The sequence below is a fragment of the Schistocerca nitens genome, chromosome 2, assembly GCF_023898315.1.
Source record: "Schistocerca nitens isolate TAMUIC-IGC-003100 chromosome 2, iqSchNite1.1, whole genome shotgun sequence".
Classification (NCBI taxonomy): Eukaryota; Metazoa; Arthropoda; class Insecta; order Orthoptera; family Acrididae; genus Schistocerca; species Schistocerca nitens.
In genome coordinates, this window is record NC_064615.1 from 1,085,122,915 (window position 1) to 1,085,149,243 (window position 26,329).

Here is a 26,329-nt window from a genome sequence, read left to right on the forward strand (position 1 = left end):
CAGCAGGCGCTGATCCCCCGGTCCGGACCCCGGAACACTCTCTGCATCCACAATGAGCCGTTTTCCGATAATGGATACAGAAGCCGACGCTCATTTACATGTCGAACGGGGGCCGAAAATGCGAATTTTTGTTTCGTTGATTATGCAAGGACGAAAATAAAGAGAAACGTTGGTTTTAAAGGCTTAATCTGCTTTATATTTCGCAATTTATCAATGTCAATGATTTTATGGACGTGCTCAGCATCTTGGCATACTGGTGATCCGTCCAGTTCCCTGGCTGTACTTAAAAGTAACAGTGAAACTGATTTTCCAAAGCAATCATCCCCCCCCCCCCCCGCCATCACCCCTTTCCTTTACGCCACCTCTGGAACAAGCTGCCCAGTAATACACGCACTACAGAAGAGAGACTTTATTCAATGGGAGTCTGAGGTGTCTGCATGATTTATTCTGAGCAGCACTTGAAAATGGCTATACGTTTGCAGCTTTCTTGTAGTGCTTTATTTTTACTATCATCGGCTTGCATCGCCTTGCGTTACGGTACGAGCCGTATTTTCGTCAATCAACGAAACTATGGAATATTTACCTGGCATTATTGCTTTTGCCTGTTCTCTTCCTTTTCCTTACTAATCTTATCTTCTTCTGTTCATATTACCCCTTTATCTTCTCTTCATGGTTCTCTGTATTTCCATTTGAGCGAACTTCTGCTCCTACAGCTAAAAGTTTGAGCTTTTATTTCACAGCTTCTGTTTCTGTTACTGTATTATCACTTTTACTTTTATATAAAAATCACATTAATATCATCACTACTTTGTTGAATTCAGTCCATTTTGCAGTATCAAAAACAGTTACTCATTGTTTTTTTATTATTCCTCTTTTTCACTGAGTCCAATATTTGCATGTATATCACAGTAATATTTCCTGTGTATATAATGTCTCAGGAATATTCATTGTCAATCCAGTATTTCCCTGAGTAGCTTTGTTCGATTTATTATTCAATATGCCTACTGTGTCAACAGGAAAAGGCTGTCTTTTGATATATTTTGACTCTTCAGGGATGATAGTTCCTCAGTATAATTATCTTTGTACTTATAAAGTGCAAAAAGGACTGTTAAATAGTAAATGGCGCATTACACCTCAGCAAGTAGTCCGAACCTTTCCATTTAGTGCTGTTTCCTCGCACAGTGTCACAAAGACCATGAAGGCAGCCTAAGAAACGATCAATGATTTACCCCATAGATACTGAAGTGACGAACGCTGCTGTTTTCTTTAGTTCCGTACAGAAATGGACAGGGGAGGTTGTTGTTCGTGGCAGAACTTTTTTCCATTTAGCCCAATCTCATAAAAGCTGAGAGGGCGCCAGATAGCTTATCACAATCATTGGAATGTAGTCTGAAAGATGTTCACGTCGAATATGTTTGGGAACTATTTATGTTTTCGTATAGTCCCAGTGTCTACTTTTATCGCCTGGCGATAGAATCATTACCGTGTAGCACAAAGGGTTTTCATTGTGACTGGTACCTCAAAGACTCGGGCAAGCATCGTTGCACAATAATGGAGAAGATCTTGGACAATCAGGCAAAATGTTTGTGGGTAAAGACATTCTTTGGTGGAAATCCTAACGGATTTTATCAGGCCAGACGTGGTGAAGTGCAAGGGATTTTTTCACTACTTACATTTTTCCGGTGTCGTATTTCAAACTTTCATAGATCTATTAGAGACAGGCTACACGACGGCAGTGTATTAATATCATGTGGAGTAATGCCGTTTTTTGTTAACAGAACATTCTCTTTCAATATTAAGGTTGTGTTTTACGCAGTATGGTTGCATATGCAATGTATTGTGCGGAGGTTTCAATGATGTTTCAATAAATGCACTGTCTCTTCAGTGCGATCTGGTGGGGATCCCAAACACTCTAGCAGTATATTTTGTTTTCACGTGTGTTAGTGACATCGTGTACGCGACAGTATCTTTATAGGCATCAGTGGTTCCCCAGCAATGACGACATTACGTAAATGCACTTCAGAACAATTTCTGAACGGCACCTTGTAGTTTATATACTTTATTGCAGTTACGAATCAGAAAAACATTTATAAGCCTGGTTATTAATTTCGATCGGTAATGACTAACTTGAAAAGTACGAAATGGAGAGGCATCTTGTCGTACTCATTGTTGTAAAACTACAAAAGAAGGCATCAGAAATCACCTTAGTATAAACGAAACAATTTTAGGATTTTTGTTCTGTAAGTCAGTCAAATGGTTCAAATGGCTCTGAGCACTATGGGACTTAACTTCTGAGGTCATCAGTCCCCTAGAACTTAGAACTACTTAAACCTAACTAACATAAGGACATCACACACATCCATGCCCGAGGCAGGATTCGAACCTGCGACCGTAGCGATCGCGCGGTTCCAGACAGTAGCGCCTAGAACCGATCGGCCACCGTGGCCGGCTCTGCGAGTGGAACAGGAAAGGTAACTACTAGCAGTGGTACAGGGTACCCTCAGCCACGCACCGTATGGTGGCTTGCAGAGTATGTACGGGGATGTAGATCTGTTGCAGAGGTGGAGAGTGAAATCCATGACTCGTTCTATATACGTGGGAGCTCCCTGCCCTATGCTTTGCTGTAGCTACAGGTGTAAATATGTGACTGCCTGGCTGCTAGTAACATGTGAAAGCCACGCCTCCCCATTCCTCCCTGCGGCTTTCTGGAGAGCGGCAGCAAGCAGTCTGGACCGGCGGTGGACCAGCCGCCGCGGTCTGCGCCTGTGGTCTGCTGTGACACAGTAACGCTGCGGGCCCTGCGCTGTTTTTACGGAATGCTCTCCGCGGCCGCCGTGACATTTCTACAACCTGCGGTCGCCGTGTCGCTTTCCCCCGATTAGGAATAAATAATACGCGCTTGTAGCCGGACCAGAGGCTCGCGCCGCTGTGTGGCTGGCAGAGAGGCATGCGCCTGTCTGCTTCCACAGACGCCTCCCCGCTGTCGGCTGGCTCAACTCGTCCCACTGCGCTACCATAAACACTGACTGCGCGAGACAAGCTGTGCACGAGAACACGGGCCTTTTCCCTCCATTTGTCACGCTAGGGGACGTTTAAAAATAACGACGCCGGATTCTGCATGTAGTAGACTACAAGAAAATTACTGTTATAGGGATATATGCTTCGTCCACTTACGTAATACTACGGTCAAGGTGAAACAATCTTGAAAACGCTGGACTCAGATACAGAAGGTCTGGAATTCGAATCTCCACGACCTGTGCTGCCTCCAGTTTTTCGTGATTCCCGTAGATCACTTGCGACGGCAGCTAGACGTGGTCCTTCGACACAGACACAGCCATGATAAAGCCTGTATGTCATGTCAACAGAGACACACTTCTTCCCTCGACACAGCCTCCTTGTACTGAGCTAATACGCTGTCTCTATTAGCCATCATTTGACTTTCAAACTTTGTCTTCTCTTGTCCTGTACAGTATAAACTGCTCCACCGAGCGAGGTGGCCCAATGGTTAACACACTGTACTCGCATTCGGGAGGACGACGGTTCAAACCCGCGACCGGTTATCCTGATTTAGATTTTCCGTGATTTTCCTAAATTGCTTCAGGCAAATGCCGGGATGATTCCTTTGAAAAGACACGGCAGACTTTCTTCCCCAACCTTCCCTAATTCGATGGGACCGATGACGTCGCTGTTTGGTCCGCTACCCCAAATCAACCAACCAATAAACTGGTCTCGTCTTGCATGTGCACATCACACAGGAAGTATGCTCAAGCAGAATCGAACGAATCTTCCTGCAACAGTACATGCAGTACGCTCTGCAAACCTCAAAATTGTCGCAGATACGCTCATCCTTTAGCAAGTTCCACAGCATTTCACGGAGACAACTGTTCTGGTGTTAGTTGCTGTCGTCACTGCTGGTAAGACGCGACTTACTAACGGACATGCGCAATTTCAGCTAAGCTAGAAAATATTCATCTTCACCAGAAAATTATTAAGATATTCGAAGTCAATACAACATCAGCAATTAAGTAAACACCTGACGGTGCCCGATGCAGAATGGCAGCCGGCCGCTGTGACCGAGCGTTTCTAGGCGCTTCAGCCCGGAACCGCGCTGCTGCTACGGTCGCAGGTTCGAATCCTGCCTCCGGCATGGATGTGTGTTATGTCCTTACGTCAGTTAGGTTTAAGTAGGACTGATGACCTCAGATGTTAAGTCCCATAGAGCTTAGAGCCATTTGAACCAGAATGGCAGAAACGGTAGAAAACATTTCGGAAAGCCACCCACAAAGGACATGTCAAGAGCTTATGTGAACAAAATGAAAATCTCAGAAGTTCGACTTTTTTGTAGGAGCTCGCGAAAATTTATTGTTTGAAACAATAGAAAATAAGATAGCTTATTCAATGGAATGACCTAAATCAAGTTTGACCTCTCGTATAATGAAACAATAATGAACAATAGAAAATAAGATAGCTTACTCGATGGAACAACCGAAGTCAATTTTGACCTCTCGTATAATGAAAACTGTTCTATCACTGAAACCGAATTAAACTGCTGTTCACATTCTCGAATCATACAGATATCCCAAACCAGGCAGTCATTTTTATCAAAAACAGTTAATAATAGCGCTTTTCAATCACGTAATAAAGCTGAAGGCAGCTGTGAAAATGTGCCTCGGGGAACACCTAAAATTGATATATTTTTAAAGCTGACAATTGATACTACGTGCCTGACAAGTTAAATGTGAGGAAAATGATATCTCACTCACTGATACAATACATTTTCCGCGCAATAGACTTCGGAAAATGCACTCTCGAGACATTGCGTAAGTGATGATAGTTTTGTGAACACAATGATGTTTTTAACAAATATGAGCTTACAATAATACCAGTAGTGAAGAACATCGGTAGAGAAAGACGCTTAGGCAGTTATGTAACATTAATAGCCTTAAAAAAAATAAACAATGTAACAAACAAAATACTATAACAGTGGGCTGGAAAAGTTCGTTTGTAATACTACTAATGACAGTAAAAAAACGTTACATAATTTTTTTATTATTAAATATTCAGACAATATACTCTCTTAAACATTAAAATACAAGGCTCTAAATACAGATCGCACGTCGAAACGGAACCGCTTGACGATCTTTTGGCTCTAGAGGCTGTGACTGTTGTAGCAAATTGACTGAGGACGCCTCATATTGCAGCCAGGACAGCAAGAGTACTCGGAGTTGGCTTTGGAGCAAATAGATCATATTCATTAGTAGATAGCACGGTCAGCTATTAGTTGTTCGATAGCGTTTGAGATCAGAGACTGCACAATTAGACTAGGTCTGAATATCTTCTCGTTCACCCATATAATTTTTGGAGTGCTGGTGATGTAACTTGAAAAAAGAAAATATTTTTACACCACTGCTTACGAACTCATGACCTAGTTAAGTGTGGAAAATTGTTTCTCATGCGAAGTAAAACGGGGAAAGGTGTTGCAGAATAGGTAAGTGAAACTATTACAACACATCCGTTATGTCGTCGTAAATACGTACGAAAACTGCACCCTTTTGTAGTTGTTGGAGCGGTATGCTGGTGAGGCTCGTACCTCGTACGTTATTCGCTCGGAGTAGGCATTTACACAACCACGGCGAGGGCGACTGGTGGGCGTGGATCGTTATTCTGAGGAGGGCGTCGGCAGAGTGGCGCGCTGTCACGTCCTCCGCGCCGCAGGGCAGCATCCTTGGGCCACTTCTGCCGCTGATACTCATCAGCGCCGCAGCGGATGCTATCAGTCGGCTAACAGCTGCCGCCGGCCGCTATCTGCCGCCTCACTGCTGGGGAGGATGCTTGCGAAAACAGCCGCCAGGTGGTATCAGCTCGCGAGGACATCTGCACGCTTCGTGTACACACTCTCTTTCTTCGTTCACGGACGAGACACAGGCCAACGTACGGAAATGTCATCCCAGAGTCTTCCCAAATAACGATTTGGAATTGAGCCGTAGCAGCACTCAATTTCATGCAGTTCAGTGGCGTCATTTTTGAAATTCTCTACTGTCCAAAATTAATGGATTAAACAGAAATCTTGCAAAGTTGCGTTTACACTGCCACAAAAACGTTTATGCAAGTGACAGTAAAGTAGAAACAACGTAAAGAATACAAAACGTAAATAACTGCAACTTGCATAACAGTAGATAAATACGCTCTTCGTTTTTTTCCAACTTAACGTATCTAGACACACATTCCGGCAACTGATTACTGTGCTCGATATGGGGGGTGACCACCTGTGGTAGCAGTACAGGCATGCTGTAAATTATGTCATCAGATTCATGTTGAGGCAATAACGCAGAGCTCCTGGCATGTCTTGCACATTGGTTGGTGGATACTGGCGAGATGCAACCCCTCTCCCTAGTGCATCCCAGACCTGCTCAGTGGGATTCAAATCGGGAGAACAAGCAGGCTACGCCATGCGTCGAAATTCTCCCGTCTCCAAGAAAATATCAACCACCCATACTCTTTGAGGTCGAGCATTATCGTCCATCAGTACGGAGTCTGGGCCCACAGCACCTCGCAACCACGCCATACGAGCCAGAATGAGATTTTCACTCTGCAGCGGAGTGTGCGCTGATATGAAACTTCCTGGCAGATTAAAACTGTGTTCCGGACCGAGACTCGGAAGGCACGAGACGAGGTACTGGCGGAATTAAAGCTGTGAAGACGGGTCGTGAGTCGTGTTTGGGTAGCTCAGGTGGTAGAGCACTTGCCCGCGAAAGGCAAAGCTCCCGAGTTCGAGTCTCGGTCCGGCACACAGTTTTAATCTGCCAGGAAGTTTCACCCCATATGAGGTCCCGAGACCTCGTCACGATACCTGACAGCAGTTGAACCTTGCCGATTCAACCGTACAAGGAAATGAAGGGGTTTTCGAGTGGTCAACATAACCCGTGCTCACACCATTAGGGATCCTCCTTGATATCGGTCCCTTTCCACAATGTTTGCGTCCCGAAATCGTGTTCCACGTTCCTTCCAGATGCAAATCCGTCCAGAATAGCTCTCCATACCAAATTGGGACTTACCTGTAAGGCCCACTGTTCGACCGTCCAGATGGCATGTTGACCGTTCCACTCTAGACGTTCCCTTCTGTGAAGACGCGTCAGAGGTACACATACATCAGGTCTCCGGCAATAAAGGCCACTCTGCTGAAGCCTTCTGAGCGCCGTTTGCCTCGAAACAACACGTCCAGTGGATGCTACGGAGTCAGATGCCAGATGCCGCGCGGTACTAAGGCAGTACCGGCGTCCTCCAACAGCCAAATAACGGTCCTCTCTTGCTGATGTCAAACGCAGTCGACCTTGCTCTGGTCTTCTGGATACAGTTCCGGTCGCTGTGACTGTTGCTATATCCGAAAAACAACAGTATGGTTCACGTTAAGCCATCGGGTCACATCAATTTGTGACTGTCTTGCTTCCATTCTTCCTACATCCCTCCACCACAGAGAGTCTGGTAGGTGTTTTCACTGTGCCACACAGCAACGTCTATGACTGTGTACACCAGGCAAGTACTACCCCGTTTGATAGGTGCCCCGATCTCATCGTCTCCACGGTTGTTCGTTGACCGGAACGCTACATTCCATGCAGAGTTTGTATCATTACAACGCGAATTAGATATAGGCCCAGAAAAAAAGTGTTTTGTTGCTTTAATCTTTGACACCAATGTATGTGCTAATACCAAGGGACCTACTGGTAACGAAACTGCCCTGACAGTGCCGAATGAGGTGTATCAGAACAGTGCCAGCTTTGTCTTCCAGATATAGACACAGTGAAGCTGCATAAGAGCAAAGCTGACTATAAAAGTGCTGCACACGACGTACTGCTAACAAATGATGCTTCCAGGTAACTTCTGCACGGAACTGGCACACATACGTTAAGGAGTCTTCAACGCTGCCTTCCTGCTCCATGATTCTCCAGTTTGCACGATACCTTATCTTTCATCGCTCCTGTAGATGGAACGTAACTACACGCTGTGGACTGTGGAAAGCTACTGTAAAGTGTGGTACTCACCATATTTCTTGCTGTCCTTCGCCTTGTCGCGACCACTGCTTCTGGACGACGGGAATGGTTTCAGTCTGTTGTCTTCATCGACGTCATCGTAGTCCGGCTGTAAGAACAAATACCATAGTTATGTCGAGTTTTCTGATGTTTTAGCGGCTGAGATCCAAGTGTCATACAAGGTAAACTCCCTTTATGACGCAAAAATAATAAAACGTGTACAGAATAAATAAATAACATCGGTTTTATTAGTGAATACATGCGTAGTCGGAGAGTATAATTCTCCTTTTCATTTCGTTCTGTTAGACATCCAGGTGTGTCAAATGCATAGCAAAAAGGTAGAGATTGCTTTGTATTCGATTTTGTTGCCCAGGCAATTGTGTTGTGCAGAAGTTCCAGAACTCGGCTGCTTAGCCAAGGGAATTAAGAAAACCATAAATTAAGTACAACAGCTCAGCTGCTCCCTTTCCATCTACCTATGAAATGTGCAACAATATATTCATTCTTAAGCAGTAAATAATAAAATATACACATTAAATAATGAAGGTAAAAGCGCTATCGAATAAAAGGTTTTAATATACCAATGACTTTTAGTTTTGTTAATAGGCTTCTAGGCTTTTACGCGAATGATCACTTGAGTATCATCGCAGCTAATTTATCTTCTGATTCATGTCGAATCTGAAATACTTCATCATCCCTAAAAAATTAACGAAATCTGATTGCTATAAAAAAGCAGCGTCAGGAATATAGTCACGCGTTAAATGATCAAGTTCGTTTAATGTTTCACGCAAATTAGTTCCGGTGCCTACTACGTGCTTAGTCTTCCGTTTCTATATTTTAGATGGTAAATGTTTTACTGCACTGGCTCTGCCTAACATTACATACTCTAATCTAGGACTTCGAAGTGTTCTGCGTGAGGTAAGCAACACACACGACAAGGGCATAAACGAAAAATTACTTTCTATATGCATCTGTACGTGCCCTAATGTCTGATTTATTACCCTCATGTTCGCAACGTGGGATAGAAAATTCTGGAAGCATAACTGTCGCACAGTTTTGTTCGAATACAGCTTCTCTGAACCCAACAGTGTTTCGTAAGAACATGATTTTCCCATTTAAATTCTCCGAGAACAATATGTCAGAACTGATTTCGCCAACACCTCCTTCAGGGTTTCCTTTACAGACACATTTCATTTCCTCGAAACCTTTCCAACAAGTCTTTCAGTAGGCATCCCTTACACTGATTTTTCTTAGGTTTACTTCTAAATGCGTAAGTGCCGTAACGGGCTCAATAGGTCGTGCAGCAATCCTGTAATCGGATACTTCCGGTTCCTTTGTCTCTGTTATAGGCGCTATCTGACAGTTATCCACTTTCAAAGAGAGTTGCCCAAAAATTACACCGAATGGAACTTTTTTACTATTGTCCAATCATGGCACTTTCCTCACAGAACATCATCGTCAGCAAACGCTCTTAACCTTTATATTCTTATTGTTCTCTCTTGGTTCTGTTCATAATGCATATTACCCATCCTCGGTTATAGTTACTTGTACCACTGCACATCGTCGCACGCCTTTTACAGGGAAAAAAATCCGCTAAAAATATCTTTAAGTTTCTTGAGGCGAGCATAACGTCAGAACTGTCCCTCTCGTGCCTTTATCTTCATTAAAGCCACACTTATCGTTGTCTAACGGAAGTCAAATATAGATCTGAAAATACCTGTCAGGCCTATTATTAATGAAAGGTTTTGCCGTATTTTCTGTTTTTCGTTTGCCCACGAGACACTTCATTGATTTTGTGCCGACGTAGAAATATGTTGTTGGTATCTGCCGCTCATTTCTTGACACTTGGGTGGCTTGCTTGTAAATTTTGCTGGTTATTTTATTAATTTGGTGACACAAGACTGAGTGATGATGTTGACGACCTTTCCCAATTCACGAGAATCTTGCTTTATCATTGGAAATGGGATTTGGGACGTTCAGTTCGTAACAGACGATGTTAACTATTGAAATTGATATCCGTTATTCTTATTTACAAGTAATTTTACTTTCGATGTACTATATTTTTATTGATTTCTAGTTGTTAGTTGTTCTTTATCAGTTTTCGTTTAGCTTATATATAAGCTGTACATCTTATTTCTTCATTCAAATTTTATATAAGCTTCGAAATAAAATGTACAGGTTTTTAGATATTGTGATCACTGGGATACCTTAATATGCGCTCAAGTCAGTGCGTTAGCTATTTTTCTGTCTGCCTCTAACAGACTACCCAGAATCACATCACATAATTTACTACCTGACGTTTTCTGCAGGGTCGTAACTGTACCACTATGTGGACTGCGTCTGCCAGTATAAACTAGCCATTTTGATTCCACGTGTCCAGACTTCAACACCTAACTTGCTTTCTAGGAGAAAATAAGCGTTAATGACTTTCTTCTCCTTATGTACTTGGAGGTATTAACCAGCCTAATGACATACTACTGCTAACAGGTTCTCTGCAAACGAAGTGAATACTGATGCAAGGCTGTGCAGTACACCGTCCTCAGTTGCCAGTAAAAATATTTGCACTTGTACCCACGAGGCAGTGGAGAATCGTTGGTTTACAAATCAGGTTATTGGGTTCCAGGTCTAATGATAAGTGCTGCCGATCCTCTATGATAAATTGGTTACGTTTCTAGCAAAAAATTATAAGGTTTTGTTATATAATTTTTGGGACACACCCGATGTTACTTTCGATTCTGCGAAACTCGCTGTCCTGTACAACAGAGTGGGTTTTGTTAGTCGAGTTTCTTACGTAATCACAATTCTGAGTGGGTGTCGCTCAGTGCTTCTGACTGACTATGTAGAATTACGGGTCGAAAAGGGATGAGGCAGGAAGACCAAGTTACCTGAGTGCAGAGACGAAGGAAAGGAAAATCCCGCGACAGATCAGATTCGCCAAGATGTCTGCCAGAAAAAGTGTTTAAACACAGTGGAATAGGTGCTGCCAGGAGACGCGTACTCAGGTATATTTCCGTGATGGGCGGACGGAAGCACTCCCCTAAAAGGACGGCCGGCGCTCCAGACGGGCAGCCCGCGGCTCCTTCACAAGGTGTGTCTGCCAGTGCTACCCCTACTCCCGGCCCCGTACAGTAGACTACCGGCCGTCTCTCCAGCTGCTCATTATCTCCTCTTCTGGGAGCGGGCCGATGCAATGAGCGCTAATTAGGATCCCACGGGCGTCAAATGTGAGCCGTACAAAGCACACTGCCCACGGCAGGCGCGCTCACCTTTTTGTTCCTTATCGCACGCACGCAGCCTGCCTTACTCCTTACAAAAAGCTCTCTGTCGTATACGCGCAGGCACGTCTGACACTGTAAAATAAACTACAGTGGTTTATTTTCACTGTATACGAGGTCTGTGAAACTAGTGGACACAGATGAATACTAACCCGCGTGTAAATCCGGAATACTGAAATTGTGATAAATAACTAGAAAATCACGTATGTCAAGTACCATACAGTACGAACTCAGAATAAAATGTGAAAGGAGAATGGATAGATTATTTCAGAAATTACGATCTTCATCTCATTTCATTTTAAATAATTTAATCGCTCACGTGGCTCGCGCATTTTATTACACGTGTCTGGGCTTGGGAAATTCCCAGCAAAGTGTGGGACGAGCTGCTTAAAAAACATGAATTCCAAAATAATCTGTTTCAATGCTCATGGCTTGTATACCAACAGGTCTCCCTTCGGATTCGAATCCTGCCTCGGACATTAATGTGTGTGGTGTCCTTAGGTTGGTTAGATTTAAGTAGTTCTAAGTTCTAGGGGACTGATGACCTCAGATGTTAAGTCTCATAGTGCTCAGAGCCATTTGAAACATTTTCTCCCTTCGGGTCATTCGGACAATAACGCATGTGGTACCAGCTAGGCTGTTATGTTACTTTTGTGTTACCTATACACGAAAGAAGAACTACCTTCGATTTCAGAGGCCGTTACAGCATACTAGCTCCGTTTGCGCTACGTCCGCAGATAGCACAGTGACGGAAGAAATTTTCCTCGCCAATACTGGGATGTTATTTGGAATTGTTTGTAATTCCAGATACTCGAATATCCCTCTTTATCCTAACCTTTCTGTATAGCCTCGTGGAGTGAGGTAACATGTTGCAGTTCAAACTCACCACCTCTTCAACGAGCTTCAGTTTGTGTCTCATACGATCTGTCATCGGTGACAAGACCTAAAGATGAATTCCCTCAGTAAACGTACATTATTTTCGGCTACGAACTCTTACGCGACGGAGCCCCTAGATAAAAAGTTTCCGGTTAACTTGATGCGTCAAATTCGGATAAAATCTGAAGATTTCGATGATTGCCTCCATTATTGTCGTCAGGAGCAGCCCGTGACAACGATAATGGATGCAGTGATCGTAAACTTCGTATTTTTTCCGTGTTTGACGCCGTTAGCTAACCATTAATTCTTTTTACAGACTTTATTTTCGAGTGATCTGAGTTTTCAGGCCCTGATTACAATGGGACAGGAAGGCCGCGGTCGACAGTGTCAAATGAAACAATACAGTCAGTTCGTTGTAGTCTGAGATGCAAATTAAGTCACACATAAAATTACCGCTGCGTGTAGTTAAACATGTTTATAGCTCTGTACCTACTGAAGAATTTAAAGATAGAAGACTGCTTACTCAAAGAAGATGGATTATAGTCCCATTTTGCTATCTTTCTGTGCGCCGGGTCGACAAACGTTATAAGAATCTTGACGACTGCACTGAAGTATTCGCAATATAAGATCTCTATATTTTACAACAAAATTGGACATTTCCAGTGCCTTAAAAGGAAGCTGGTTTGTTGTTACACAGAAGTATATGGTTCAAATGGCTCTGAGCACTATGGGACTTAACATCTATGGTCATCAGTCCCCTAGAACTTAGAACTACTTAAACCTAACTAACCTAAGGACATCACACAGCACCCAGCCATCACGAGGCAGAGAAAATCCCTGACCCCGCCGGGAATCGAACCTGGGAACCCGGGCGTCGGAAGCGAAAACGCTACCGCACGACCACGAGATGCGGGCCACAGAAATATATACTAATGTACATACTAGAAATACTTCTGACGTATAACACGAAACGTTTCCCTATTTTCTGTAATACCTGGAATCAAGAACCCGAATCGAAGATCGCTTCTTCACAGCTTCTTTCCATAGCATGGTTACAAAGCGCAAATGCCAGGGTTGAAGAAGTATACTATCATTGACGGCATCTGAAGCAAAGATCCGAGAAATAATCACGTGGATATGTTTCTTATCACACAAATACACCTGCAAAATCCTAGAAGACGGTCGGAAAGCAGGAACCGCTATTCAGGCTTGCAAGCAAAGCCACTCTTGCTGGGAAATAATTCTCTCCGTTGCTGCTAATGGACGCCTTCTGTAATTTACTTTCACTCTCGCGGCGTACAATAGCTACAAACCGCGGCAACTGTTTACGTTGTGGAAGCCGTGCGAAAAAGATGAGGAAATGAAGAGCGACGGCAGAACGGACTTGCTTCCGGGAAAGTGCGCTAATCCCTGCGTGTTGTTTTCTCCGCGCCTGTCTTGGCTTTAGCGTATCATTGGCGGTCTCCTAGTAAATACTCGCAGTAGCACTACAATGTAAGAACTGCATACCTGGTGCTGGTCCTCTCTTTCACTTCAGTATTTTCATTTCTCCGTCTTAATGATAACATGACTAAATAACGAGCAAAAATCTTGTCTCTGTGTTTATAGTACTATATATCCTCAACCTTGAGTCCCACCCGGATAGCAGAGCACGTTAACTTGCAGCTTCCAGGATTCCGACAGGCGAGCTTGTCCGTATCGAGCCTGCCAGGAGAATTAATTAGGAGTTCTCATGAGTCGACCAGCTTATATGTGGTTTTTAGGCGGTTTCCCACATGGAATTATGTAAGTACCGGGCTGTTGACCACCGCTTGCCTCAATAAATGCTACGCAAACATTTAAAAAACGTTCTCACGCTTGAACATGAGTTACTGTAGACACAAACTGTTGGGATACATAAAATCCGTCCTGGGGGGGGGGGGGGGGGGGGGAGAGTGGTGGTGCCATGAAGGGCTTTTCGGCCAGCAACTGTAACATTGTCAAAACCCACATAACAATGCCGACCCCATAGAGAGGAGGATGAAATTCAAGGAAGAAGAAGAAGAACATGTTTCCACTCAACGTCGGATTCGAAAGTTAGATTTTCCAATGGAGAATGTTTACGACATGTAAATAAGTTGTATTTGCTCCGTTTCAAGATTGTCTAAACGCATCTGCTTTCCCCAACCAATGGTGAGCTTTGTGGTTGTGTGTTAGTGCGTGAGTGTAAGTCATAAATGTACGAGGAGCATTAAGTTAGCAATATAAGACTTTTTTCTGAAAGCATGTTGATGTCATTCAGGATAACAATACATCAAATTATTCCCCACAAATTCGGCTACAAAACCCTATTTTTCAGCATAATCTCCGGTCAATGCAACGGCCTTGCACAACCTTACTGGGAGAGCCTACACGCCCGCATGGTAGCACTCTACTGCTCGACGTCTCGCTGCGTCAATAACCCCCTATCATCCACCTACTTCTTCCCGCAGAGTGCATCCTTCATTAGACCAAGCAGATGAAAGTCGGATTGTGCGAGATCCGGCTCGTAGGGTGGATGAAGAAGAACAGCCCAGTGAAGTTTTGTGAGCTGCTCTCGTGTGCGCAGACTTGTGTGAGGCCTTCTATCGTCACGGAGAAGTAGGAGTTCGTTTGAACTTTTGTGGCGACGGACACGCTGAAGTCGGTTCCTCGATTTCCTTAGGGCTGAGGGCAGCACAGCTGTGTGCGACTGGTCGGCGCTCGGGAAATCGGACAGGTTTGCGCGAATTGACGCGAAGATGACAGACGCCTCGCTCAACGGCTCACCGTGCTTTTGTTCACTGCCAGGTCTCCGTAGACATTCCGAAAGCGCCTGCGAATGTCTGCAATGATCTAGTTTTCCGCCGGAAAAAACTCAATGACTGCTCTCTTACTTAGGACGCACATCCGCTACAGACGCCATTCTGAAGGCTAGGTATAGCGGAAATTCATGAAATTACAGGAGCTGAGCGTAAATATTGCACAATGCGCCACAAAAAATTACGCATTTATTCAACCGAAATTGGCCGAGAAAGAATGTCTTGCATTACTTATTGAACGCCCCTCGCATTTTCATGTAGTTCTATTACGTGACAAGTTTGCCCAGAGGTCGATTTCGTTACCGGATGAACTATGGACCCCCGAAAGCATAAGAAACTTATCTTCGTCGTGAGCAAACAAGGTACTTGCAAGTATCTGCGAGGGTCGTTCGCTGTGATGCAAACAGCTGGCTGTTGTAGCACAGTAAAGCTCTCTCGCCCGGTTGGAAACGGCGCCTCAGAGGCATCTGCTGGCGTGGGTCGGCATTCCGCGCCGCTGTCCTACAGGGCACAGGGCGCGCTCGTGCAATATTCATGGCGTAGAAAGTGTCGCCGCCTCACACCACAGCACAGGCAAGTGTCACAGCCGGAGCGCGTCCGGAATGCCGCACACGTGTGTGTGTGTGTGTGTGTGTGTGTGTGTGTGTGTGTGTGTGGCAGCGGGAGGCTCTTCGCAACCCGCCACCGCAGTCCAATCGCCTCTGCCCCACAGCTACTCGTAAGGTAGCTGACAGTGTGCAAATCACCCCAGACTCTGGCAGAACGATGGGGCTCTGTGGTTAGTATCGCTTCCACCTTTCTAAAAAAAACACAGATCACACCGCTTAGAATAGGTTGGTTGGTTGATTTTGAGAGGGGACCAAACAGCAAGTTTATTAGGGAAGGAAGTCGTCCGTGCCCTTTCAATGGAGTCACCCCGGCATTTGCCTGCAGCGATTTAGGAAAATCACGAAAATCTAAATCAAGATGGCCAAACGCGCGTTTGAACCGTCATCGTCCCGACTGAGTCCAGCGTGCCAACCACTGCGCCACCTCACTCGGTCTTGAAATGGGCATAAGACACAACTCTCGAAACCGCGATACTGAGCCTCCTTTTATTTTGTATGTTTTAGAAAGAGCAGAAATGTATGGAATCTGGATCCAGAAAAGCATCTACCTCACTCCCAACTAAATACGCGCCGCGCGGGATTACCCGAGTGGTCTTAAGCGCTGCAGTCATGGACTGTGCGGCTGGTCCCGGCGGAGGTTCGAGTCCTCCCTCGGGCATGGGTGTGTGTGTTTGTCCTTAGGATAATTTAGGTTAAGTAGTGTGTAAGCTTAGGGTTCAAAAAATGGCTCTGAGCACTATGGGACTCAACATCTGTGGTCATAAGTCCCCTAGAACTTAGAACTACTTACACCTAACTAACCTAAGGACATCACACACATCCATGCCCGAGGCAGGATTCGAACCTGCGACCGTAGCAGTCGCGCGGTTCCTGACTGAGCGCCTAGAACCGCTAGACCACCGCGGCCGGCGTAAGCTTAGGGACTGATGACCTTAGCAGTTAAGTCCCACAAGATTTCACACACATCTGAACACACAACTAAATGCGCCGCAAAGGAAACGGCATTTCTACCTGCATCATGTGAAGTGTTGTTCGGCTACGCAACTCAAAAAGATGGCTTCTTTCGCGATTACTGGCCGACTTCCGTTGCGATTGGTGTGTCCTGCGTCTGAAGGCTCTATTTAATGTAGACAATCATGATTGAATATGGAGTCCAGTCAAAGAAATGGCGTACCTAAAGACGAATACATCAGTGTATCAATTCGAAAGAAAACGGGGTTGCACATGCTTGTCCTGTGGCCAAATAAAACTAGGGAATTAAGGATAACCACCTAGTGTCTGAGATACACAGGAATTGATTTCAAAATAATTTCGCAAGTCAAATTCTGTCATTAACTGTCGTATTTCCAAGCAACGGTTTCACTCTGTCTGGCTGTTGGACATAGGACCACTAGAACGCTACTGTTTATCGCGTAATTATGCGAGAACGTTATGTTCCCATATTATGCCACGAAGGGGACCCTCAGTTCAATTTCAGCCGCCTCCGAAGTAGGAAGTACACTACATATATGATGTAGTAATTGCTAGGATTACCGTGAGAAACATACAGTAAGTTGCAAGAGAGAAAAGTTGATTTGTCTCTTTGTTTTTAGTTAGTTTGGTTACTTGCTTTGTACACAATTAGAGCCGCACATCACTCGGTGTTAGTGCACTGTGTATTTTATATCCTTACAGAATCTAAATTGAATTTCGTAAGTAATAAAAATTAGTTGATCACTTAATTAATGCGTTTTTGTGTAACCAAAGCAATTATTTTTGCTGCAAGAATAGTTTACATGCACAAACTTTAAAAAATATGTAATTATTGTTGTTATTTTCTGCTCACTAGAACATTCGTCATAAGTTCAAAAGCAAGAGTTTTTTATTATTATTCATAAATACGAAAGATGTTTGTGAATAACAGAAATGTCTTATGTAAGTTGGTCGAAGTATTGATTTGATGTCTGATATACTTTTGTTTTGCGTTTTTTTAATTTTACCATTTTGTTGAGGAAATAACGTTTTCTAGCGCTTTTAGATAAATCTATAGCCGGCCGCGGTGGCCAAGCGGTTCTAGGCGCGTCAGTCTGGAACCGCGCGACTGCTACGGTCGCAGGTTCGAATCCTGCCTCGGGCATGGATGTGTGTGATGTCCTTAGGTTAGTTAGGTTTAAGTAGTTCTAAGTTCTAGGGGACTGATGACCTCAGATGTTGAGTCCCATAGTGCTCAGAGCCATTTTGATAAATCTATATCGTTTTCTTTATTCTTACTGCGACATCCCTCTGGTTCACGTTACAAATCAACAATTGCCAAATAAAACCTAAATGAAACATTGACAATTTCAGTTTTGCTATAAATACTGTTTATTCTTAAATAACAGGTAGGAGGGTGACTATGTAGAAAGAAAACTTCCGTAAATTAGTTGGCCCTTTATATATTCTCACTCAGTTTCTAAATTGTTCACCTCTACCTGTTTTCTAGGGTAGTTTTGTAGAGGAATTTAGTAAGACACTGGTAGCATACGCAAAGAAACTAATCGTCATGAGATAATACCCGATAGGTATGCAACGCATCCAATACACAGGTAAAGCGGGTACGAACTTAACTGACTTAAGCTACTAGGAAAACAACCGTAGTCTATTTTCACTTACGGTAGTTTTACAACTCTACAAATAAGTCCCTCAGACATCGAGGATTTGCGACGTACCTTGGGTATGTCCTGCGGGTAGGCGGTGTCCCTGGGAGGCAGCTTTGGCGGGCGGTCTCGGCGCGAGGCCTGCTGCTGCTGGATCAGCTGGTCCCTGGCGGCGGCCACCAGGCCCCCGGGCCCGCCTCCGACGCCCCCGGCGCCACCCCCGCTGCTGCCCCCGCTGCTTCCGCCGCTGCCCGCCACGCTGTACGGGTCCTCGTCGGGGATCGGGATGCGTGGGCGGTTGCGGATGTCCACTGGCCGTTTCACTGCAGCACACAGAAACAAAGACACCTGTTAGCACCCCGCGTCCAGTGAGGCTCCAGCAAAAGCAGCCGACTTCTAAATATGCACTTCAGGAAGAAATGGAAGACACACTGAAAAATAAGTAATATGTTGATACAAATTGCCATCAGTCATCAGTGCTTCATTACTTAGTATGAACAGAGGTAATGTGTTGATGTTGTAAGTACAAAAGTACGGAAACACTAAAAGCACAGGGTTTTATCGCGTCTAATACGGTTAGGAAAACCGCCGGCATTCAAAACAATCGTCGGGGACTGGATAAATACAGATACTGTACTAGTTTTCAGGGGTATCTTAGACCACTCTTCCTCTTTAATAGTAGTACGTTCAAATAACGATGATTGTGGTGCACAGTAACCACAACCCTTCTCTCAGAAGTAGAGCATAGAAGCTGAATGTGGTTGTCAGGGGAGACGCGACAATTCACCCCCGTGCTCAAAGAACCAGTCCTGGATGACGCTAGCAGTGTGAACAGCAGCCCTGTTTCGGAATACAGCATCACAACTGGGGAACAAACATTGTACCATGGGATGGAACTGACCAGCAAAAATGACCTCATAATACGACCTCGCAGAGTTACCATGCCGCCCATGCAATATCGCAGTAAGGCTGCCCAAACTTTCACCAAACCCCGGCAAAGTTTCACTCTTGGGAAGTGAACTCGGACAGGTTGGAAACAACGTGAAATAAGACTCATAAGAACAAATGACTTTATTCTATTGGTCCATAATTCAGGTTTAATTCCTTCTGCACCACAGTTACCTGTTACGAGCGTTTGCTTCATGGATGGACGGTTTTGTAATTCCAGCTCGCCCTGCAATTATTTACCTTCGTGTAGGTTTGGTGCTGACGGGATTCGCGAGTGCGACGTTCAGCGCTGCAGTTACTTCTGCAACTGTTATGCCCTTATTTTACGCCCAATCCTCATTCAATGCGTACTTTCGTCCATATTGTGCCTTGACGGATGATCTTTTTCCGCTTTCCCCGTATGCGGTGTAAACCTTCACTACGGTGGCTCTCGAAAACCAAACTCGTCGGCTAACTTGGTTATAGGAGCAACCACCATGTGAGCACCAACAATTTGCCCACCTTCGAATGCACTGAGCTCCGACATAACACACTCACGACTACTTAGGACTTACACTTGCAACGTACTGAGGACATTTCACAGGTGCAGTTCGTGGTCAAATACAACATCACAACCTGTAGGCTTGGCTATCATCTGGATTTATGTTCAAGGAAACCATTCTCGCGGTGTTTCCATATTTCTGTACACCCACTGTAAATATCGCATCAAAGACTGGCGCCAAATTCCATCTTGAAATAAGATTCCAAGTTATAAAGTAGTTTTTTTGTTTGCCCTCCAATAGATAATAAATGGAAGACAAACGTAATTATTTCAACAAATTATTTTATTTGTAAAAGTTACGCACATTTGTGGCTGCTTTTCGATATAACCACTGTAACGCTTGAGGGACTTGTCGTACCTCTGGACAAGCGTCCCAATACTCTCTTCGAAAAAATGTCGCCGCCAATGAATTGTGACAGAAGATGAGACCTGTTATTCGTTTCCTGCAGGAGTCACAACCGCTTGCGGCCGGCCGTCACGCGGGAAATCGGACAGGCTTGTGCGACATTGTTGCACAAAGACTCGCCGTGCTTTTGTTCACTGCCAGGTCTCCGTAGACATCCTGCACGTGCCTGTGAATATCTGCCACGCTCTGGCTTTCCGCCAAATGAAACTCAATGACAGCTCTCTCCTTGGACCACACCTCCGTTACAGACGCCATTTTGAAGGCTGCGTACAGCGCCGCCGCCTATCGGGACTGGCCGAGAAAAAAAAATGTTGCACTACTTATTAAAGGCCCTCTTAATATTGCGCACAGCGTGAATCTAGGGGTGTTCTGATGGGACTATATGACTGTAGTTTCCAGTTCAGTAGTAACAGTTCGCCGGTTAGTTTCTGTTGCGACCGACGCGTGGAACCAGGCGCGCGTGATGAAGTGCTTCGTTTGGAGAGCCGCGGCATTGTCTCGTTGCGCGTGCGTTACCACAGATGGCATTGTCAGTGGTTGCTCTGTGGCGGCCGTCGGGCCTCGTTAACGTCATGTCCGGTCGGAAGAGCACAAAACGAGGAGGTGCCCGGTCGGGTCCTGCCAGGAGCTGCCTCAGACTGGACGCCGGCGTAGCGTCTGCCAGCGATAGCCGCTGCACAATGCACACGCGCCACAATGCCTATATTTATCTGGCGTGACTCGAGGAAACCGACGGACGTATGTACCGAACCCACTGGGCGTGAACACGCGCGATCCGCCTTAGTCATCCACAGAGACGCCGAGGCGGGCAGCGAATGCCTCGATCCTGTCGCTGTTGGAGGCGTTGCGCATGCGCAGTCACAAGAAATCTTCCTTCCACTTAGGAGCCCTAGGACTCGCTACTTCATTCACTAGAAAATCTGCACATGCTTGATACGTGGAATCTTCAGCCCAGTATAGTATCCAAGGACTTGCTACTTGAGGAAGCGGAAAAAAAAACAAGATACGAAGCATTTCGCTATCATTGTGCAACGCGTATTACAATGAGTAACGGAATCATCGAGGTTTTTTGGGTCGTCAGTCTTCTGACTGGTTTGATGCGATCCACAACGAACTCATCTCCTGCTCCAACCTCTTCATTTCATAGTACCACTTCCGCCTACCGTCCTCAATTGCTTCTTTGGATTTTTCCATTCTCTGTCGTCTTCAACAGTTTTTACCTTCTATAGATCACACCAGTGCCGTGGAAGCGATTCCATGATGTCTTACTACATGTCCTATCCTTCGGTCGCTTCATCAGGTCAATGTTTTCTGCATGATCGTCTCCTCGTTGATTATGTGGACAACCTCCTCATTCTTTATCACTCCACCCAATATTCATCATCTTTCTATATCATCACATCTCAAGCCCTTTCGCTGTTTTCATTTCCGGCTTCCCCACACTTCTATACAATCCTGCGCTCTAAATGTACTCTTTCATAAATTTCTTCTTCAAATTAAGGCCAATGTTTGATATTAGTAGACTTCCCTTGGAACCTCCTTTTTACCAGTGCCAGTCTGTTGCCAAAGCAACAGTATCCCTGCACTTGATCTACTCCATTGTCCCAAATTTTTATGCTAACTTTATAGCTGATCTCAGCTTTTCTAATCCTCATTATTTTCGTCTTTGTTCAGTTTCCGTATTCCGTACTCATTAGACAGTTCATTCAATTCAACAGGTCCTGTAATTCTCCTTCAATTTCCTGAAAATAGCAATGCCATCGGTGAATCATTGATATCCTTTCACCTCGAATTTTAATCCCACTCCTGAGCTTTTATATTATTTCTGTCACTGCTTCTTCCTTCTATACATTTAATAGTAGCGTCGAAAGACTGCATTCCTGTCTTCTACCCTTTCTAATTCGAGCACTTCGTTATTGGTCTTCTTTTCTTACTTTTTTTTCTCTTGATTCTTCTACATTCTTTTTTTTTACTCGTGTTCGTCTACAATGATTACCTATTTTCCTGACAATTCCGATAAAATTGCACCATTTCAGATTGTCAAATGCTTTTTCCAGGTCGACAAATGCTATGAAAATGTCTTGATTTTTCTTAAGTCTTGCTTTCATAATCAATCGAAACGTCAGAACTGTCTTTCTGGTGCCTTTACCTTTCTTAAAGCGAAACTGATCGTCATCCGACAAACCTTCAATTTTCTCCCTTTTTTCTATAAGCTATTCTTGTCAGCCAACTGGATACATGAGCTGTTAAGCAGCTAGACGCGTAACTGTTTAGTGAGAATATGGAGTGCGTGTTAGGGTAGTATCGTGTTTATGTCGTCGATTAGAACGCAAAAAATGAGAGAGGGTGCCGGCCGGTGTGGCCGAGCGGTTCTAGGCGCTTCAGCCCGGAACAGCGCTGCTGCTGCGGTCGCAGGTTCGAATCCTGCCTCGGGCATGGATTTGTGTGATGTCCTTAGGTTAGAATTATTTAAACCTAACCTAACTAGGGGACTGATGACCTCAGATGTTAAGTCCCATAGTGCTCAGAGCCATTTAAACCATTTGAGAGAGGTTGAAAACCGGTGTCAGCACATAGCTTACACTTCTCGAATAGGAACAATGGGGCAGCCCAACCTAACGTTCTCATTCGAAGGACGTATCGCTTTCAACAGAGGCATACAGCCTGTCACGGTGACACATAACGGAGAGGTTTATCTTTTTATTTTTCAATAAACGACACGTACATCACAGAACTTGTTCTTTATAAGAAGACAGAGTTGCTGGGCACAGAAATCCGTCTACAAAACTATCGCAGATACGAGTGACAAGGCGGATAAACAACTTACGCTCAATTGCGCCACTATTTCTTTCGTGTGGTTACACCAGACGCCACCGCAGAAGTGCCAGCCTCCGTACAAAGAGAACTATGATGAAAAACCTCGTAAAACCGTAGACGCAGTGACGACAAGGCCGTACAGGCAACCACAACGCATTAAGTTGTGATTTGGTGTAACGTCATTAAATGCCAGCCTATAGGAGGAGCCACGAGCTACTCAGCCTTTAGAATGACGTACCCGTCTGAGACATTCTCAATTTCCCGCCAAACCTGTGCTGCAAAAACTCCATGCGGGGTGTTCTAGCTGAGGCTTTTAACACAACGAATCAGTTGTCGTAGTTAGTGTTAGGAGGGTTGCAGACGACGAACAATTTTCAGGTGGTTACGCTGTTTGGGAAAATATAGAGCAAACGCGAAAACAGTAGCTCAACTGTTCGTTCCGTGACCAATTGGGTTTCCAGGTGGCCTGCAAGACGACAAAAGAAACGCTTTGCCGAAGAAGAACAAACAAAGCGAGTCGTGCCCACGTAACGTCATGCTTTGCTTGGCTTCGTTGGTGGCATCGACAGCGAGAAGAAAAGTCTTTTTTCTTGAGTCACCGGTAAAAAAAATATTTGGTTAAAGATGCTGCCTAAAATTCGTTATCTCACATCAAAGTACTCCCATCTTCATACCCTTCTCGACAACATTACGCGCAGTTCTACAGTTGATGATTACAGATGACAAATCAAGGAGTAGCATGGAGTGTAACATGCTAGTTTTTTTTATAAATTAACTACCGGTACAGATCCATCAACGATGACGACTAGTACGTGATAATAAAGGGTTTCAAAATGCACCAATATTTTTGGGGAAATTCGCAATAGTTTTAATACATGGAGTCGAGGCCCATAAAAAAAGTAGCGTGAACGTTTCTTGCACGTAGCGACCGACACACTGCAGTAGGAATAGAAAAGGTGATTGTTTATGTATTAGGAGGGGTCGACCTTGCACAAAAATTGCACCGCTAAGAGTCTTGACAAATACGTTCACAGCAGAGAAGCTACGGATACTAACCGCGAGGAGTTGCAACATTGTCCATGACTCATCAAGACGCGTTGTAGTAGATTTTCTATGTCAGCGTTCGATGTCTACATCGTTCCTAGAGAAGACGGTTCGACTACAAATCAACAGTGCATTTTTTTCATCTCGCACGAAGGATAATTTAGGTTTGGCACAACAAGTGCACGTGCTATTACTGCATAAAATGCATGGTTTAAAATCACAGCGTAATTCAAAATTTGTTGCATAATTTCAAGCTATTACTAGATTTCGTTCAGAAAATTTTTTACGGTCTTACACCCGAAGTTTACCATTTTGCAAAACTGACGGGTATCTAATCATAAGCTTCAATAATGAGCGAGTGAAAAAGCTCCTACCACACGAACTTTGCAGATTTTTTGAGTCTTATTGCCTTGTACCCGAGTACAATATACGTGTTTATTATTTGTCGTACTAAATAATTACATTGGCGATTAACGGAAAACCGATTACCCTAATGTAATAGTTCTGAATTTTGGAAGATACTTTCCAAGTCTTTAAGTGTTATTGTATAAAATTTTGTTTTTATAAATGGTAAAACTAACGACACGACAATTGAGATCCAAAAGTAATTCTGGGCTCTAATCATTTTGTTTTTTCAGTCATTAAAACACCATTCGCTGAATTAATTTTAGGTGACAGATTTAAACTGATTATTGAACATAGCCTCGCAACTGGACCGTCGTCTTTCTCAGACAACGCTTTAGTAGTCGAGCTATCCAGGCCCACGCCCTGGTTCCCCTGACAACTTCATTCTGTTAGACCTCATCTCCTCCAGTTGGTTGCCAACTCCACACGACTTCTCCCAAGATGCAGAGTGGCCAGAGGAGAAAAATACAGAGGAGGAAGATAGGCCTGCATTGTTTTCTGAATAGTAGCGTGTGACTAGATCATTGCAAGAAAATTTGAAAGGGAGATTGAGGTTAGCGAAGTCCATTTAACATAAACAACAGTTCCGTCAGGTATCGAAACGGAAAAATACCCCCCCGTTTTAAGGCTCGGCATGACGCCTTTGCGATTCATCAGTTACTCGTACTCGATTCCACAAGAATGGCAGACACAGCTGCACCCCTTTTGCCAGTCCTCGCCTTAAGCTGAATAACGGGCAAACCAACGAAGCATTGGAGCGTAAGGTCACCCGGGTAAATAGCCGCTGAGGCTTTCAAGGAGCCTTGACAAGGCCGCCCAGTGGGATGCTTGGCGAGCGTTTTGTAGGCGCAGATTATAGGTGGGCAGAAAACGAAACCTCGTGCGAGCGTTCTAGCCTTGACCACCGGCACTCGTAGAGTACCTGAACGAGGTATGCTGGCAATTTAGTTGGTGGCATTGGTAGTTATTTTTCATGTATAGACGCAAGAATATTACGGCTACAAGCAGAGAGTCACAAATCAAATTCACGACGCATTTACTTTAATTTTAATAAACTCTTATTCGCTTCCACTACCTTCACGAAGATGTTCCTGTGAATCTTCAGAATATAAGTCTTTCAGTTATTCGAAAACAACCAGGAGGATATGTTTTACCATGCCATAATAACAGATTATAATAAGTAGGCCCTCTGCTATACAGCAAAACGCTGCTATTGGACTCGAAAGCAGACGGAAGGTCTTTTACGCGCAGCAACGACTGTACATCGTCGGAAAAGTTTTCATTGGCATGACAGTGTCGGAAATGGACTACTGCCGATTGACTATCGGTTGGATTCACATTTTCCCCACTGTACCAAAGCCTGTGGAAAACCGAAAAACAAGAGAATCTAAGCTTTTGAGGTGCGCTGTTACAAAATGATGTAGAAAATTAAGCGAAGTGATAAGAAATGAGTAATATGTCTGCAGGTTCAGTGGGGAAAGAAATATCCGAAAACCACTGACCAGAAGCAGTGATTCATGGTAGGACATCAGGGAATAACTTGCATGGGACTGGAGTGAGCTGTAGAGAGCAAACCAACAATAATAGAATACTCTGAGGTGAAGAGATAGACACAGAAGAGGAAGTCATGTGAAGGGCAGTGGACAAACCAGTCAGAAAACCGATGATGAAGGAAAAAAAATTGCGCTGTAACTACTGCTGATGTTGCTTATCTTTACGTTCCAGAGATTGTGTTCACGTACAGATGAAAGAATGTCTCAAAAACAAAATTCGCCCTGAAATCTGTACTTTTGATATAGTACCAAAGAGCTGCTATAAAACTTTAGTTTGCTGCATCTGCTTTCGACTACTCCATCATCTGGTATATTTTAAAGCTCAAAATGACGTATACCACGTGTCCATAATTTAAACTATACACATTCATGAGTTGCCGTTACGAACTTCTAGG

At 44.3% G+C, this 26,329-nt stretch overlaps 1 protein-coding gene across 2 annotated transcripts in view; it reads right to left on the reverse strand.

Moving 5' to 3' along the window:
• Positions 1-26,329, reverse strand: part of LOC126237480 (uncharacterized) — a 361,405-nt gene that overhangs the window by 20,695 nt on the left and 314,381 nt on the right. For both annotated transcript variants that reach the window (XM_049947623.1, XM_049947624.1), the window contains exons 7-8: positions 18,293-18,543; positions 8,040-8,136 (exon numbers count right to left, since the gene is read on the reverse strand). In XM_049947623.1, the coding sequence (XP_049803580.1) occupies positions 8,040-8,136; positions 18,293-18,543 (348 nt within the window). The remainder of the gene's footprint in view (positions 1-8,039; positions 8,137-18,292; positions 18,544-26,329) is intronic.